The 19389-nt window shown below is 44.6% G+C and overlaps 1 protein-coding gene across 3 annotated transcripts in view; it reads left to right on the top strand.

The window, feature by feature from the left end:
* The first annotated feature begins 1966 nt into the window (after positions 1 to 1966).
* Positions 1967 to 19389, top strand: part of LOC311243828 (protein TASOR-like) — a 38573-nt gene continuing 21150 nt past the window's right edge. For all 3 annotated transcript variants that reach the window (XM_084333195.1, XM_084333196.1, XM_084333194.1), the window contains exons 1-14: positions 1967 to 2378; positions 4171 to 4316; positions 4512 to 4604; positions 4716 to 4788; positions 6121 to 6212; positions 6338 to 6472; positions 6932 to 7056; positions 7908 to 7939; positions 10329 to 10434; positions 10723 to 10826; positions 11190 to 11299; positions 16542 to 16614; positions 16735 to 16809; positions 17284 to 18108. In XM_084333195.1, coding sequence (XP_084189321.1) covers positions 2054 to 2378; positions 4171 to 4316; positions 4512 to 4604; positions 4716 to 4788; positions 6121 to 6212; positions 6338 to 6472; positions 6932 to 7056; positions 7908 to 7939; positions 10329 to 10434; positions 10723 to 10826; positions 11190 to 11299; positions 16542 to 16614; positions 16735 to 16809; positions 17284 to 18108 — 2314 coding nt within the window. In that variant the 5' untranslated portion in view covers positions 1967 to 2053. The remainder of the gene's footprint in view (positions 2379 to 4170; positions 4317 to 4511; positions 4605 to 4715; positions 4789 to 6120; positions 6213 to 6337; positions 6473 to 6931; positions 7057 to 7907; positions 7940 to 10328; positions 10435 to 10722; positions 10827 to 11189; positions 11300 to 16541; positions 16615 to 16734; positions 16810 to 17283; positions 18109 to 19389) is intronic.

The following is a 19389-nucleotide window of genomic DNA, read 5'->3' as shown; positions in this document are numbered from 1 at the left end:
ATGGGTACCTTGGTCGTGTAGTGTATCTTGTAGACCAGTTTCTGTACTCTGTCGTTTACTCTAAGCCATCCTAGGTTGTCAAAGTGGGCAGGGGTGAGGTGGGTTCTAGGAGTAAGGTCAAGCAGTAGTCTGACCAGTTTGTTTTGAGATGTTTGTAATTTTGTTTTTAGCGCCTTTGAGGTGCTTTGGTACCATGAGGTGCAAGCATAGTCGTAGTACCCTTGAATGAGTGCTCCTGCCAGAGTCTTCAGGGTATTCTTGTTTACCAGAGAGGAGATCCGGTACAAGAATCGAGTTCGTTGGTTGACTTTTTTTATTACATTGGATGCCATTTTGTCACAGGAAAGATTTGCCTCTAGGATGGAACCCAGGTAGGTAATTTCATCTTTCCTTGTGACAATATTGTCACCCACTGTAACTGAGAAGCCGTCGGTCTTGCTGAGTTTGTTATTTGAACCGAAGAGAATGGACTCTGTTTTGCCCATGTGTAATGATAGTTTGTTATCAGCGAGCCATATGCAGATTTTGCCTAGTTCCGAGCTGAGGGTTTTTTCAACCTGTAACTTGTTCTTGTCAGAGACCAGCAGGGCTGAGTCATCCGCAAACAGGAACAAGTTGCAGTCACAAGCTGACGATATGTCATTTGCATAAATTAGGAACAGTAGCGGTCCTAGTATGCTTCCTTGTGGAACACCACAGCTCACTGTGAGGGAGGGGGGGGGGGGGGGGGGTAGAGTACCGTTTACCTCCACCATCTGTTCTCTCCCCTCCCTAATAGGGGAATTGTATCCAGCTCACTGATAGTTCATTAAAGCCACTTCCAACAATGATTGCTTCATATCACCACAATATCACCATATCACATACTTACTGTAACCTGGCCTACAAGATACACTACACAACCAAGGTACCCATGTACATGTCAAAATACTTCCCAAAGGTCAGTGAATACCACGATCACAACACCAGAGGGAGCTCCACAAATCATGTTAAACCCAGATTCGGCTCAAACAAGGTACTAAACACGTTTCGCAATTTTTCCACATCAATGTGGAACGCCCTACCCAAAGCTGTAAAGGAATGTGAATCACTACCCACTTTCAAAACCACTCTCAAAGAACACCTACGGAAGACTGCAATTCGAAACTGGCCCCTGTAAATGTCCCAACCCAACCCCCTCCAATGTACAGTAAATGACGAAGTATGGTTTTGTCAATAGTCCAATGTAAAGTTTTGCTTGTACAGTAGTACAGTGTCCCCCACCCACCCACCGAACCCCCCCCCCCCCACCTCCAATGTACAGTTTCTACGTCAAATGTATATACTCTCTTTTCTGGACTCTTTTTGTATCACAAACACTACTGTATTTGCAAATCTGGTATGTCATAAATGTATAGATGTAGCAGTACTGTCTATCTGTGTCGTGTACGTCATGTTATGATGAATTGAAAATGGGGGACCCTGATGTAAACAAGACGAAAGTCTTTCTCTGGTCTGCATCCCCTTAACAATTGTATGTATTGAGCTGTACTGTACTGTACCCATTCTGCAATCTGTTAATAACGTTTTCAATCAATCAATCAATCAATCAACCTACGTTGTTCTATGGTTCCTAGTGTGTGGTTGTTAACGTCGGACAATATGTGTAACACTAACACACGATTCCAAATGGATTCCGTAAGGGCACTGCGTTCTATGATTCCAATCCCAACCATTAGAAATAAATAATTGATAAAAAGCAGACGTTTACTGAAAAAAGATCCGTGCTGCAGCACAATTTCAATTTAAGATTGTCTTTCGAGGAAATAGTTTGCGGATACAAACACGACACTTGTTCTGCTCCGGCTCCAGCTGCACTGCTGCTAGTAGGCTGCCGCTGGGGGCTGTAGTCTTTCTGCCTCCGCGGGGCTGTAGTTCTGCAGCGCTAGAGAAGAACGCGTACGTCATATTCACAATGGCGGAGCTCGGGTGAGGAGGAGAGTGTGTCAGTGAAGCTGCGCTGTATCCAACGAGCTACATTGCCCGCCGTGGTAGGTGCACGGTGCACGGAAAAATGGCCCTGAACCCCAACGTGGAGGGGAAAAGGGACACGGGGTGTACCGAGACGGGCGATCTCCGCTCGGAGGAGGGGGGCGAATGCATGAAGACTTCGTCGTCAATCGCCACCTCCTCGGCCACAAGCAACCAAAATGGCGATCAGACTGGATGTGGAGACCGTGTAATGCCCGAACAAGAAGCCCCCGATCGGCGGAGGAGCGGGCAGGCGGACGCCCGGATGATCTCCAGCAGCGGCTCGTCCTTGCCAGGAGGCCCGAAACCTGGCGAAGAGTTGCCACGAAGAAATTTTCAAATCCCGAGGAAGATTAAGGAACGGAAAGGTTGTTGTGTCCTTTCGCTACTATTTTGAACAGAGGGCTGCCCTGTCTTTCATAATTCTGCCGCTGCGTGTAGTTAGCTGTAGCTAGGAGAGTTAGCCGGCCCGGGTAGGCAGGTTGCTATAGCTAATGTTAGCAGAATACCACACTATCATCACTAACACGGTTTAGTCCCAGATTGTCCCGCTGGGTCTGATGAGATGGATGGTGGATGTGAGCGGCCGGTCCCCCGGCGGTGTGGCCGGGGCAGGGTGACGTTCCGCGGCGTGCTAACACGCAGCCACCCCGGTGGCTCTGCAGGCGCGTGAACACTGTCCCACAGACGGCCTTGTTGTTGATGCTGAAGATTATATTGTGTTATGGTTGAGTTGTAATGATGGTGTAATAAGTGAGTTGAAAAAACACTCAACCAAAGGGATCTGTGTGACTGACTGACTGGCCATGTTGAAGTTCACAACAGTGTCCACCACCACCACACCCATCTTGCAGTAGGCCTACAAAACACTTTTTTAAAGAATGACCTTTTGTAGAAATCTAAAGCCCCCCCCCCCCCATTTATCACGCAGCATCCCCTACAACCATGGCACAGATTATAGACCTGGTGTCCTGGCCAATAATGTCGCTTAATTTTAATAGGCAGAGAGGGTTGAACCACATCTCTTTATCCCTGTGCAGTCCATTGCGATGCCAGTGAAATAGGTCCATTTATTAAGCTCCAGGGATAGGAGTACCCAGACCAAAGCAGCAGTACGTGGTTTGCAAGGCCCTGGCAGGAACATCTCTTGTTTGTTTGTATGCAAAGTTGAGCAGAGCCCAGCTAGGCCTACTGTTGGGCATCTTGCCAGCCAATTACCCATTATGCTTTCATTGTTTGGTAATCTTTCAACTGGCTGCATGCCATGAGTTATGTGGGCCAAGTTGAGAAGATGCACACAAATATTTGTCAAAGCTGTTATGACGACATCAACAACAGGATAAAGCACTTGACCTCGGTGACTCGGAGGGTCTGACTGGATGGTGGAGACAAGATCCCATGCAGATGGCATCGCTTTCTAGTGGTAGTCTAGCTTTTTAATTTCCTTGTGGATTGAAATGACCTAACCTATTTAGACGATCGCAAGACGGGTAGCCTGCAGGTGGTGGTTTAACTAGTTCTCTCTAATTGATACAGGTGATATTGGTGTTTTTTTTTATTTTTATTTTTTTTATTATTATTTTGAGAAGTCTAATATGAATACGGACACCTTCCTGAAGCGCACGTTTCGGTAGATTCTGCCACATATTTGTTGAGTTTACAACAAGAACTCCACAGCAAGAGCTACCTTACATAAACAATGTATGTCCTCAAGCACTCACTCACACAGTTCCCCACAATCACAAGACTTTGTAGTTGCTGGCTAAATACAATGCATAGAGTATAATAACACATGTCCCCCCTTTTCCATGTCAAAAGGAACCCCATGTTATACATTTTATAATGTTGCACATATCCCCAAATAAGTGTCTTGTGTGTGTAATACAGGCCTGCCAGCATATTCAGAGAGGCTGCTTATCTGACATAGAAAGTGTGAAACAAAAGGGGCCAACTTGTCTGCCCTACTTCTGCATTTAGGGAATCCTAATGTAAAACATTTAGGGAATCCTAATGTAAAACCTATGATTCCAGACCAGTGACGAACTCCTCTAAATTAACATGAGCTTGTCACGTGATAAACGCATTGAAACATAACCCTCCGCGTACACATTTCAATGTTCTGTTCTAATCTATCGCTTCCCCCTCTGTGTGTGTGTGCAGGCCTGTACCAGTTCTTGCCTCAGGATAGCAGGGAGTTTGAGGATCTTGCAAAGATCCTCTCCTCCTTCTACCTTGACTCTTCTTCACGAGCGACCTTCTCCTACTGCAAGGCCAGGCTCATTCACAACGAGCTGCTGGAGAAGGAGGTAAAGTACCGTTGTCCGACTCTCCACACTGTGACCGATAGGAAGTCGGTCCCTATTCGAGTAACACCGCGTTGGACGCTTGGTGGCGTTGACATCGCGACAGCCTTTAATATTTGTTAGGACCGAGCCGTTTGTAATGTACAGATTGCAGGCGGACGATGATCCCATCTTCTGTTCTACCTGTGTGTGTGTCAGTTCATTGAGAAGCGGAGGGAGATGAAGCAGGAGGGTCGCACGGAGCAGGAGTTGGCCGAGTCTTACTGCTTCCTGTTCCCAGACAAATCCAAGGTTAGCCTCCGAGTCTCTCGCTCCTCACGATAAAAAAGAGCCCACAGATAAGTTGTACTCTACGATAGGCCTCGCAGGCGATTCTGAGATTCTCCTTGTGTGTGTTTTCAGCTCCAGTGGATCTGCGAGAAGGGCTTGTCCTTTGGTCACTCCCGGATCGCTTCACTAGGGAATCCAGCAATGGGTGAGTCGGGCGTCGCTCCGTGCTCTCAGCTGTTGCTTTTTATTTTAAATATAAAGTACAGACCATGATAAAAGTTGAAGAGGAAATCAACTGTTGATGCACTACTACTACTACATACGTTGCAGGCAGAACAGGTCCTAATTGAAGGGTGGGTACCTGAAATAAAAAATTACTGGCTTTGGGTGCCTGATGCGCATCCGGCAGCTAAAGCCGTTTTGACCAGTGTTGACCAGTTTATAAAAATTATTTAAAATGTTTATTAGCAACCCAGAGCTTTCAAACCCTAGCGTCTGTCTGTACGAAACCCTTGTGCAACTGTGAGTACTTTTGAAATTTCTCTGCCATACTTCCATACTTGTACAACGAGTGTTTTGATAGAGAAAAGCAAGACAGAGTTAATTATGGCATTTTTCTATGAAGGTATAAGGGACGGTGTATTCACTCTGTGCATCAGGAAGGGGCTACGTTCCCTCACGAGGAGACTCTGAAGCTTAACGAGATGGTTCTGGAATCCTATCCCTATTTCTTACTAGCCAATGACCTTGGAACGGTGGAGCCCTTTCTCGACACAATCCACGCTGTTCCTCGTCCTCGCTGGCCGAAGCTCAATGAGATGTACTCTGAAGTCGCAGAGCCCCAAAGTAGATTTGAGTGAGCTTCAGTCAGCCCTGTGCAGCCGAGAGATTATCTCCTATTGACTCTGTGTTGGTTTGTGGCTAACTAGCTGGAGCTACGTAGTATGAGAAATGGCACGGATTGTGCTGAGAAAGGGACTCTACCGATCAACATCACCCTTGGTAAATAAGAAATGGGGCTAGGGTTTAAAAAAAACACAGCTATCCCTTCTAGTGTCTTAACTAAGTGCAGAGTGTTTGACTATTTGAGTCTTAGGTTTTTCGGGTCGGAGATGTCCTTCCCACGGCTCTGCTTGTGAGGATGTTTGATTGAGTCACAGTATAGTTTAGGATTTACTCTGAGCTGCCACTCCTTATCCCTTGGCAAGTTTGTTGGCATTTTGACCTTACACATCGGAGGATATCTAATACACGGCTTAGCAACAGCTGAGCATGGCCCCTGTATTTATGACAATACACACACACTTAAGTGTTGGCACACAACTTAGAGGTGGGGGAGGATCAAACATAAACGGCTATCAACTTTGGCTGTGTTTTTATTTTTTTCATGCTGTCTGGAAGCATCAACAAGTGCTTAATTAACAGTGACCTTCTGAGTGCAATTAGGGTTCGTCTCTCAGTGTGGTCTTGATGGTAGTATGAATATATGGTGCTGTTAATTTCAAACATGCATTTTCTTTTGTTGTTGTCGTTTCAGGTGTTTATCTCTCCAAATTCTCTGACTTGCTACAAATAAACCCGTTTGAAGTGGGCACCTCCGGAGACATGATTGTTTTTAAAGTCATGAGGGTACGCTGACTGTTTCCTCTGCTTCCAGATAAGAGCACTCTGTAATTATGACTCAGGAGTGGCCGCTGATGGCGCTGGGTCTTGTGGTGGAACAACCCGCGATCTAAGTCTGTTTTGTCTCTCAGGGCCGACTGAAGCAAATCTTCGAGAACATGCCTAAGAATGCGATGGAACCCACGCCTAAGTTTGACTGTCACGTGTCAAAGAACGCCAACCGGGTCACATCTCTGCTGTCGTACCGGGGTTTTGAGCTCACACAGGTGAATACAGACCATGTCTTGTCATATGCACAGTTAAACAGACGGCATACAATGAAAATCTTTCTTGGCTAGTCCACCCTAAAATCACAAAATATAGACTAAAACTCAAATTAAAAGAGTGTTTAATGCTAAAATAAAGAATCTTAAAAAGTTGAATAAAGTAGAAAAATAAGGCACGAGTGACAGTAACAGTATTGTACATTCAGTGTAGTGGTAGAAGGATATAACGTGCACTAGGCATTGTTGCAAATATTAGTGGAGGTGACAGTGAAGTCACAGCAGCAATCAGAGTGTCTGTAGCGTTCACAGTTCAGTCAGTGATGTGAAGCTACAGCAGCAGTCAGAGTCTGTAAGAAACCAGCAATCGTGTGTTTTTATTTTATTTTAAATGTGATTTATCAAAGGAAGGTTTTGCCCTGTCTTTCTGGCAGTCATTTTATTTTGTATTTTGTCTTTCAGCAATATTTTTTTGAGTTTGCGTTTGATGAAATCAAAGCACGACCCAGACACGCGCTTCCGTACGCTGTGGTGTCCTTCCAGTACAAAGGCAAGGACGCCGCGTTGGCTCCTATGACCGCTCACAGGTACGTCTACCTGCCCCTTGTAACATTTTTGAATATTTATAAAATTGGTAAACCTGAGTCTTTGTGGTCAGAACTACAACCCACCAATACTAGACATGGCTATGTCACCAGATACGCCATGGGTCTTCATTTTACTCTACCTCTACCAAGAACAAATGCACTTAAGAGAACCGTAATGTATAGAGCTGCTGCATACTGGAATTGTATACCTGTTTGTTTGTTTAACCTTTATTTACCCAGGGTAGGTTCGCTGAGCACAGATGCTCTTTTGCAGCTACGCCCTGCTTCACATTCACACAGTTCCATTCATACCTGGGAGCTGCCCAGTACAACCACAGTCTGACACCATTGGCCACTGAGCAACTCCACTGGAGCAGTTGGGGGTTAAGTGCCTTGCTCAAGGGCACTTCAGCGGCAGATTTTTCCTGCCGGTCCCGGGGATCGAACCGGCGACCTTCCGGTCACAAACCCGCTTCTCTAGCCATTAGGCCACCGCTGCCCCCTAATAATGATGATCAGCAACACATTTACTTTTAAGAAAAAGTTGAAAAACGCTGTTGTGAATAATGAAATACAGTTGAGGTATTGATTTATTTAGTTAGTATTGTATTTGTGGTTGGAGCCTTTTTGTGTTGCGATTTTGAAGATATTGAGAATGTACTAAAGTGTTTCTTATGTTTTTATTGTTTTTTTATTACTCCAATGTTGTAAGTTATGTGTTCGGACCCCAGGAACAATAGTCTTTCACCCATGGGTGTAGACTAATGGGGATCCATATAATAAACACTGACCCCTGTCCACTGTTTTCACAAGAGGATTGTAATAGTCTCGTCTCTTCCTTCCATTGACAGGTTCAACTCTATTACCCCTGAAGGAAGTAGAGGTACGTCCTTACTAGGGGTGGGGGAAAAATCGATACAGGGACGCCAAGTATCGATATTTAATTATTCATTAAAATTTTTTACAGTACAGTAGTCCACACACACACACACACACATGTGCATTCAGTTAAGTTGGAATATGACTGTAATACAAACAGTTCAGTTTGTCAGGTACATGCAACACAGATTACAGTGTTTACATCTGTCTGCTTGAGAAAATACCATGTTCTGCAATAAAAATTATTGAAGTGAGATGAACAGACTGAACTTTATTTTATTAGATAAAACATGTTGACAAAGTTTTACTTTGCAGTTGAAAAAAGGTAATTTAATTTGATTTAAAAAAATCGCAATACTCAGCGTATCGCGATATATTTAGTATCGCGATCGTATCGTGACGCAAGTATCGCATCGTGAGGTCTCTGGCGATTCCCACCCCTAGTCCTTACTTGTATAGTTATATCCCTCTCACTGCAACTGATGGTTAATTGTTACGCAATTAATAATGAAAGCATATCCCCGTCGACGGTACTAGCTCAACCCTAGTCAGGAGTTTCAGAAAATGTCATTTGGATACGGCAAGTCTTAAATATTGTATGGGCGGCAGGGCGGCACGCTGGCTCCCTGGGTCGAGGCAAAGTGCCATCCTCATTCATACATATGCATTTGAGGGACGAGCATGTAAGAAGCAGGGGGAGATAATAGTGCGGTTGGTTATATTTCCCACTGAATTCACCAAAGCTCACTCAGTTTGCAGTAGTGGCCAGTTGTGCCCCAGACTCCTCTGCCTCTGAACAACAGGTGCAGATTTCCCCGCGGCTTTTAGGGGAGGGGGTGGGGTCGCTCCGACAGGTTTCTCCATTTCTTCCATCCCCCTGACGGCTAATGCTGGATGTTTACAGCCAGATTACCGTGCGGCATATCATCGGTGTATCCTTTTCGTCAACGGTGATCTATTGGTGTAATGACCAGCCATTACGGGAAATGACTAGTAGAGTAGGCTATATGCCCGGCCAGTTAACTTAACTACTTCAAGAGATTTCAGCTGAATGAAGATATAAGTATAATACTATAATATTAGTGTAGCCTAATCTTTATCTGCAACTGTGAAGAAAAACCCCATTGGATTAAACAATGAATAGACGCAGAAGAAATATATGAAAAAAAAATATTTTTTTTTTAAATAAAAAATGTGAATGTTGATTTAGAATTTGAATGCCAACGAACGAAGGTCCGAACGTTTGGGCTCAGCCCCTGTATACTCTGTTTGGGGTACACACAAATCTCTATTAATCACAAAGTTGATTGGTAGCTCAAAAGTGTAGCATAGCAAAGCTAATGCTAACCGTTTCATGCAAGTCGATGGGAAATGCTAAAACAGAGCTTTCTAAACTGAGGTATAGTAAAATAAAAAGTAGTGCTGTCGGGCGATTAAAGGATTTGTAATTAATTAATCGCATAACCATTTTAGGCCTGATATTCTATATTCTATAATCATATTTCAAATTGCATGTGTCCGGATGGCAGAATTCAGTACTGTATCTACAAAACCTTCTGTTTAATCATCCATTTATTCATTTGCTTAGATTTTTCAGGTCTGGTAAATTTGAGCATGGTGTTATACACAGTCAAAGATAAAAAAAAATTTATTGATATTCTCATTTGGTTCATTACAATTTACTCAAGCCTAGTAACAGACAGTGTTTCTGACACTGGGAATACATTCCCTGAGATCCATAGATGTCCCTAGAATCAGATACCAAGAACATGCAAATGGACCATATTAAAAAAAAAAAAATTAAATGTGTAAATTCTTTTTTAAATAAATTTAGTTAATATTTATAACGCGATAATTTGCTGTGTAATTAATTAATCTAATTAACGCGATAAACTGACAGCCCTAATAAAAACAGATATGGTTGGTCTACCCTAGTCTGCTAGTTAGTCGATTATTCAAGCCTCTCTTACGTATGGTCCATTTGGTAGTTTATTCTGTGGCAGCAAAATGTTTCATTGTGATTGAATGGAAAATAAAATGCTACTTGAGCTTGAGCTAAAAGGGTGCTGTCAATCAAGCGTGATCTCGCCACAAGTGAAACATATGTATACTCTTATCAATAATATAAACATGTGCATAATATGTACAACCCATCCTGGTATAAATATACAGATGTAAGTATCCTAAGTCTACCCTGGTATGATTATGCTCAGGCATCTGACAAATAGGCTCTATTATTATTAATTGCGTAATCTTTTTATATATTATTATATTAATATTATATTAATCGTCTAATCGAAAGAATAATCATTAGATTAATAGATTTAAAAACTAAATAAATAATAATAATTGCTGCGGCCCTGTCATGTCTGATTGTCCTGTGTTGCTTGTAGGGAAGAGCTGCTATACCGTGTGGAGTGGGCCACTGTTGAACAAGGGCCATGAGCTGTTCCACGTCTGCCTGCGGTCCTCCACGCGACCCTACCTTCCTTTCAAACTGTGAGTGACCCTTCGCCCCCCTGTACCTACATCTCAGCTGCTATTCAGTTCTAAAGCACATCCTTTATTGTGTGTTAATCATTGACGACTCCTGCTAAACATTCCTTCCAAGTGTGTCGCCACTACATTCATTACATATGTGGGAAGTGTGTAATCGCTTCCTATCTATTGCTACGTATAGACCTCAAGTTTTCTTTTTGAGAAGTGTAATATCACACCGGTCATGTGTTCATAATGGCGACGTGCGTTATCATGAACCATGTTGACCGACGTGTGCTTCTCCTGCAGACCGTACAGTCTGGAGGTGAGCCGGGGCATGCAGCTGGACCAGGTGAAGAGGAAGATCCCCTCTGTGCTCTTCTCCTGGGACACCTACAGCGTCTCGCGGGAAGGTCAGGACCCCACACACACACACACACACACACACACACACACCTCATGCAGCACCCTGTAGAAATCGTGACACATTTTAATATGCACTTTAGAGTGCATATAGTAGAAGACGGTTATTTGTTTCCAGTGTGATGTGTCTGTAATTATTATTATGTCCACCAAAGTGATATGTTTCTTTATGTCCGGATATCTTATGCTGCCGGTCAAAACAGTCATGTGCATGCGTTCTATGAAAACAAACACCTTTTATCAAAATAAAACGAGACGGAGACAACATCCACATCACATGTGTGTGTCCATCAGCTGGTGAATGCATTAGCAGCTGTGCTGCTTGTCCTAACATGCTCCTCCCTCGTCCCCAGTGATGAAGTGCGGGATGTCCTGCAGTCTTTTCGAGGTGGCGGACGGGAAGGGCAAGCCGACCAAAGGCAGCCTGTCGGCTCTGGTCCACAAGCTGGAGAGGGACAGGATGGTGAGTCCAGACTGGAACACTGTTCTGATGAGCCCTGCCAGGAGTAACCAGGGGAGGGAGAACGTTAATGTATAGATGAGCCCTGCCAGGACTAACCAGGGGGAGGGAGAACGTTAATGTATAGATGAGCCCTGCCAGGACTAACCAGGGGGAGGGAGAACGTTAATGTATAGATGAGCCCTGCCAGGACTAACCAGGGGGAGGGAGAACGTTAATGTATAGATGAGCCCTGCCAGGACTAACCAGGGGGAGGGAGAACGTTAATGTATAGATGAGCCCTGCCAGGACTAACCAGGGGGAGGGAGAACGTTAATGTATAGATGAGCCCTGCCAGGACTAACCAGGGGGAGGGAGAACATTACTCCCTACCAGGACTAACCAGAGGGAGGGAGAGCGTTACTCCCTACCAGGACTAACCAGAGGGAGGGAGAACATTACTCCCTACCAGGACTAACCAGAGGGAGGGAGAACATTACTCCCTACCAGGACTAACCAGAGAGAGGGAGAACGTTAATGTATAGATGAGCCCTGCCAGGACTAACCAGAGGGAGGGAGAGTGTTAAACGCTACTTTATACAACAGGTAGGTCCGACCAAATATCCACCAAAGCTCCAAATTAGACCTGGCACCCGCGGTGGAACAGATATCGCCCCGGGGGAATGTTACGTTAGAATACCCGGTATATTGTCCACACCGCTCCGGTGTGTTCAACCCCCGAAGACGGGAGGCTTCGGAAGACATCGCTGACCCCCGACTTCGTTTTCTAAATTCAGGGGGCACCGTGCACGTAGTAGTGTGGACGGGCGGAGACGGATGGTGAAAACGATGACGCAGTCGCCCACTCTCTTCCAAAACAGACGACACCACACACAGAGCATCCATAGAAAATATTGACTGGAGCCACGTAAACACTATATGCCAAACTCATTTCACCACAACGCACAAACGCCCACTAGCTGTGGGCACTAGGTGATATGCTTGTTGATGTCAATCATCCTTATCGATCATCAACACTACTCAGAGAATGGCAATAAAAAATGTGCATATCATTTTGTTAATTTATCTGAAACGGCCCACAAAACAGCCATGGAACCACCATCCTCTTTCTGCTTCATAGCGTTATTCCCAGGGTCTTTCTTGGGCAGTATTGTATGTCCTTTGATAATCCATGACCAGCCAGTCTTTTGATAATCGCCACCCTGCTAATCCTTCCGACTCGTTTGGAAAGCTCAACAAATACGACCCTCTACTTCATGTGCGCTCAATTAATCTTCCCCATTGATACTTTACACAGGCATGCGCTGTTAGTACTACACCCTGAGGCTGTTTCAAGTACTACAGTACACATTGAGGCTATTGGGACTCAAGTACTACACACTGAGGCTATTGGGACTCAAGTACTACACACTGAGGCTGTTTCAAGTACTACACACTGAGGCTGTTTCAAGTACTACACACTGAGGCTGTTTCAAGTACTACACTACACACTGAGGCTATTGGGACTCAAGTACTACACACTGAGGCTGTTTCAAGTACTACACACTGAGGCTGTTTCAAGTACTACACTACACACTGAGGCTATTGGGACTCAAGTACTACACACTGAGGCTATTGGGACTCAAATACTACACACTGAGGCTGTTTCAAGTACTACACACTGAGGCTGTTTCAAGTACTACACTACACACTGAGGCTATTGGGACTCAAGTACTACACACTGAGGCTATTGGGACTCAAGTACTACACACTGAGGCTGTTTCAAGTACTACAGTACACAGGCATTAAAGCGCTCCGTCTTGAGACGGATATCCGTCAATTTGATTCCGAGTTCCGTCATTTGATTCGGAGTCGTGACTGATTTTAACCTGAGCCAATCCGAGGCGTCAAATATCATGAAAAAGGGATTTTTTTTCCTACCGCGGCTGCGCCAAGCATAGTCATTTGCGAGCAATCGGCAGGACGCAGCGACTTGAGAGACCGGATTGTGCTAATAGTTCGTCGTCGGAAATGTATAATAATCGCAAGATGCATTCAGACAGTGTTGGATGAGATCTAACTAAATGGATTTATGGACACATTTATGCCCGGACCACAAAGCTTATCGAAGGGTTAGCAGCGGCTCTACCGGTGAGTCTCAGCCTGTTGTTATGATATGAAAATGTAATTGTGGTGCTGTCAGACCCTGATACGGGTTGTCTTTCTTTTTCTTTTAGCTAACGCTATTAAATATAAATATACAGTGGAGGTTAAAATAAGAATGACTTTGCCTGGAAAAAAAAGCATTATGCCTCCTCCACTCTGGAGTCGGAGCCACTACACCTGCTACAGCCTCAAAATCCTCCACTCTGGAGTCAGAGCCACTACACCTGCTACAGCCTCAAAATCCTCCACTCCTGGAGTCAGAGCCACTACACCTGCTACAGCCTCAAAATCCTCCACTCCTGGAGTCAGAGCCACTACACCTGCTACAGCCTCAAAATCCTCCACTCCTGGAGTCAGAGCCACTACACCTGCTACAGCCTCAAAATCCTCCACTCCTGGAGTCAGAGCCACTACACCTGCTACAGCCTCAAAATCCTCCACTCCTGGAGTCGGAGCCACTACACCTGCTACATTTGAACTATATACACAATACATAATTTGCATTCAACACCTTAGCCAAGTCCTTGCCAAATGCAGTGAAATCTGAGGAGCTTGGTCAACTGAATGAAGAGGTGCGAGCCTACCAGATTTAGAAGCACAGGCCAAACAATTTGAGGAGAATACTGAACAAATTGATGTTGACTGGTGGAGTAAGATCTTGGCCATGAAGACGCCAGAAGGAGGGATGATATTCCCCATCTTAGGGAAGTTGGTAAAGGCCCTTCTGTCATTGTTCACTGGCCCTCTTGTCGAAGGATCATTTAACATCATGGATGACATCATTGAAAAAGACAGGGCCAGGCTGAACATTGAGACATAATTATGAAGGCTTAGCCATTATCAAGTCCCACATGAAGGCAACAGAGAAAAAACGCCTCCAAAATGGAAATCAGCCGTGCACTGAGGAGCATGTGCCTGTCTTATGAGAGATACCAAAGTCATCTGTAGAAGGGAATCGACTTTACCATAAATCATAGGCTGATATATGCTACATTCTCTTTAAACATATAAAATGTTACAGGACAGAGTTTTAAAATGCTATCGTTTTACTGTATTTGCCCTATACACGATACATAATTTGAACTATACATAATTTTAACTATAGACAATACTGAATTTGAACTATACACGATACTGAATTTTAACTACACAATACATAACTTGAACTATACACAATACTGAATTTGAGCTATAGACGATACACAATTTGAACTATACAGAAAAGTTACAGTATGTAGATTTGTTTATTTGTATGACAAAGTCAGTCAACCCTTGCAATCAGTTTCATTTAATGAATTGAAAACGGCATTGATATTACGTAAAAGCAAACTGGCAATGGAAAAGATGTTCAAAATGATCTAGTTCCCTTAAAACGCTAACGCTATTAAATAAATATATATAGTGGAGGTTAAAATAAGAATATGACTTTGGCCTGAAAAAAAGTTCAGTCAGGAGATTTTTTTTTGCTTTAATCCCTGAGTACACACTGAGGCTATTGGGACTCCAGCACTACACACTGAGGCTGCTGGGACTCCAGTACTACACACTGAGGCTGTTGGGACTCCAGTACTACACACTGAGGCTGCTGGGACTCCAGTACTACACACTGAGGCTGCTGGGACTCCAGTACTACACACTGAGGCTATTGGGACTCCAGTACTACACACTGAGGCTATTGGGACTCCAGTACTACACACTGAGGCTATTGGGACTCCAGTACTACACACTGAGGCTATTGGGACTCCAGTACTACACACTGAGGCTATTGGGACTCCAGTACTACACACTGAGGCTGCTGGGACTCCAGTACTACACACTGAGGCTGCTGGGACTCCAGTACTACACACTGAGGCTGCTGGGACTCCAGTACTACACACTGAGGCTATTGGGACTCCAGTACTACACACTGAGGCTGCTGGGACTCCAGTACTACACACTGAGGCTGTTTCAAGTACTAGTAGATCCGTTGTAGTGAAAGGTCTTGAGATATGTGTTTAGACGGAAATCATCACTAAATCGATACATTTTCATCTAAATGTAGCCTTAGAAGGTTAGCCACCTTTCTGTGAACGAACGTCTAGGAAAAAAAACAAAAACGTGTCTCAATCTGGTGGAGCTATGGACATTATGAAAAAGTAACTGTACTTACAGTAGATTTAATTCACGGACATTGCTGCCCTGTAACGGGCGCCTGGTGGTACTAAATCCAGATTCCGACTCTGCCATTGGAAAGAGGAGATTTGGCTTGATCCATAGATGTATGACTTGGCCATAATAAGGTAATTTATAGGCCTGCTATTATATATTCTATATTCATATTTTAAATTGCATGGGTCCGGATGGCAGAATTCATTACTGTTATCTACATATCCTTCTGTTTAATCATCTTCCCTTTATTCATTTGCTTAGCATTTTTCACGTCTGGTTAATGTTAGCACATTGTTATTCACCATCAAAGATGGAATTTCCCCCCCCCCCTTTAGTTCATTACAATTTACTCGAGCATAGTAACAGACACAATATTGTGATTAACAATTTTGCCTCAACGGCCGACGGGAAGGAAGTCGGCCATATTAGATTAAGTCTTTTGAGAAACAGTTTATTCCAAATATTCCAATTTGAACCAAACCGCAGCATCTTTAGGGGACCGGCGTGAGTAGAGGCTGCTGGCATCTGTTTATTTTTAATGGTGAGAGTAAACAGTTGAGCGATAGCTATGATTTTAAAACGGCCTCTTTTACACATGAATAATGAATAATGTCAAGTGCTATTGATTGAAATAACGGTCAAATGAACGGTTTCACTGGGTGCCGGTCTTAAAACTAATCCATGGTGGTTTCCAGGCCCCACCTGTAGCGGAAAAGATTATCGTGTTTAATCACCCGAGTGGCCTTAATTAGATGGTGAATATCATTTCCTAATACGACTGGGGCTGCCTGTTTTTTTTTAATAATTGTTTTCTAAAGGAAATGTGTGTAGTGTTAATGAGCCATCCAGACTATATAAAGGCTCCTGCTGTAGCCAGTTCTCCCCACGGCTGCCGCCTGGGTCAGTGGTGGTGTGTGGGTGTATTCAACTGCTGTGTCTCCTCTCTCTGCAGGTATTGGTGAAGCCCTTGACCGACAAAGGCTTTCTCTTCCTGCTGTCCTCTACTCAGATGACCAATCCCAATGGTGCGCTGGTCTTTCTTCCACTGTGAATCGTTTCTCTTGTCTCTGAGTGCGACACCTTTCTGCCGTCGGGTCTGTGAGGGTGATGCACTGAGAGACACTCTGCCGTGTTTTGTTTTCCAGATCGACGGGTGCGGATTGAGAAGGGCCTGCAGGCGCTGTTCATCTTTCAGGAGGCGAGGGTCGTCGTCAAGCATGGTGCGTATTTATTTAATATCCCCGTCACATCTTTTTTCGGAATCGGAAAGTTCTTTATTGCCAAGTAGTCTACACATATAAGGAATTTGATTTGGTCATTTGGTGCAACATTAACGGACAGACAATTACGGTAGAATAAAATTAAATGGAATATTAAAATAGAGGTAGAATTAAAATAGAGGTAGAATTCGAAAATAAGCCAGGGCTGTACAAATGTGCACAGTGTGGTCCAGTATATACACTAATTAGAATAAAAATAACAATACAGTGGGATGGAATATTTAACAGGGCTGTGCAATTGAGCAGTAATGTGCAAAAAGTATGAACTTCTCATATATTCTTGCTTTGGTACTTAATGAACAACCCCCATTTTTCTCTGGTGGTGGGAATAGGGTGGGAAAGAATCCCAACCTGAGCATGACATAAGAACAAAACGGCCACTAACACTGTGTGTGTTCGTGTGTTCCCTCCCAGCATCCACATACGAGCCAGATCCCCTCTCCCTGGAGCCTCAGCCCGCCCTCCTGTCCTCCCTGGAGCCCTTTGTCCCGGCTCTCCACTATGCCCTGCTCAAGCTGCGGCCCAACCCGGGACCGGACCTGAGCGCGGGGGCGGAGAGGCAGGCCCACGACTACCTGACGCGCAGGGAGAACGGCACGGTCCGGCCCTTCATCCCGCCGGAGTACAAACAGAACCTGGACGAGCGGGGCAACCTGCACCCGGCTCCCCGACCCAAACCCAACCTGGAGGGGCTGCTGCGCTCCTATGTCCAGAACCCCGCGGCCCACATCCTGCCTCTGGCCAAGGCCAGGGCCATGATGGACAAGATACAGAACCCCCCGCCTCCGCCTCCTCCCCCGCTGGAATACAGCCCCGTGTCCGACTGGGGCGGCTCGGACCGGGGCTCGGACAGGCCGGAGAGGCCCCCTCCCGAGAGGCCGGCCCACCAAGGGACGGCCCACCAGGCGCCACCCCACCAGGGGATGCCGGCGGACAGCAGCAGACGGAGGCCAGGGGTGTCTCACTCCAACGGGGCTCAGCCCCAGCAGCAGCAGCAGCACCAGGCGGCGAGACAGTCTCAGAGCGAGTACGACAAGGACAAGGTGAAGCAGCTGCTGAAGCTCATCCAGCTCCGGAAGAAAACCCTGAAGGAGCCGGGGCAGGACAGGGGGGAGGGGGGGCCGGAGGACGCAGCCTGGGACCCTCACAGCCTGAAGAGGAAGCTGGAGGGAGAGTACGGGGGAGCTGTGGCCAAGCACCTACGCACAGATCCCCTGACCAACGGAGAGCCGAGCAGAGGTGAGGAGGTTCTGTCACGGTGCAGGGAGTGTGTAGTGAACACTAGAGTTGGGTACCGTTCACATTTGAACCGATGCCGGTACCAGTGCCAGTTCCTGGAATTCTGTATTGGTACCCAACGGTACCTTTTTTCCTCGCTACTTAACTCTGTAATAACAAAGAATAACATTTCTAAACTTCTCAATTTCAACATTGTTATTAATTTAGAATGCTTTGTTATATATTGTTGTAACGCACCACACAAAATAAATCGCATGACCATGTTTTTAAAGGTTTTAAATATCAACATTATCTAGCCATCCTCAGTAAATACTATCAAACGCATTTAATGTAAATGTACAAACATTTGATACCAATTGATCTAGGGTGAATCGGTACTCGGTAGTACCAATGCAATCCGGTCGGTGCCCTTAAAAGTACAGAGTTCGGTACCCGACCCTAGTGAAGACTGGGAGGACTGTGCCGCTCCAGGGCCTGTGGGAGTCTGGTCTGCTGTGACAGTGGGCAGAACCAACTCAGGGGAGGGGGTGGAGGTTTGGGCATGTTTTTTTAATGTTTTTATTTTTTTTAAGTGCAGCATAATCTAGAGACCCAAATTCACCACAGTCACTCACACACACACACACCACACACTCGCACTCACACTCGCACACTCACACACTCACACTCACACTCTCACACTCACACACACTAGTTCAAGTTCAAGTTTTGTTTTATTTGTCACATATAAGGTACATGTACATTACATTGAAATGTTTGGTTCTGTATGAGAAGATTGTGCTTCATACAGTAACAAATAAATAAAGACCAAACACCATACAAAATATACAATATACAAAATTAAAGTACAAAATGCAAAGATTACCGGTAGATTAAAATGTATTGTCATTATACAGCACAAGTACACTACAACGAAAAGAGGTTTGGCATCCAACCAGAGTGCAACTGTAACAGTAAAGTGCAACAGCAATATACAATGTACAGGTATATTATTATATTACTAGTAACTAGTAATATATTTATATGTACAGATTCAGATTTCTTTATTCACCATTTTGTACAGGTACAAAATGGAACGTGATTTGACATTACAGTGCATGATTGATTTGTTCACAAATAATAATAATAGATTGAATTTTAAGAGAGAAGCGCCTTTCTCAGACTCAAGGACACTGTACAAGGAAAGGATGGAAAAAAATAAAAGTAAGTAATAAAATTGAAAAAATATATATAATAAAATACATAAAAGATCTGTGTATAGTAACAACAAGAAAAAACAAA

The sequence above is a fragment of the Notolepis coatsorum genome (genome assembly GCF_963971535.1).
Source record: "Notolepis coatsorum genome assembly, chromosome: 17".
Lineage (NCBI taxonomy): Eukaryota > Metazoa > Chordata > Actinopteri > Aulopiformes > Paralepididae > Notolepis > Notolepis coatsorum.
This window is presented reverse-complemented; position numbering and strand designations above follow the sequence as displayed.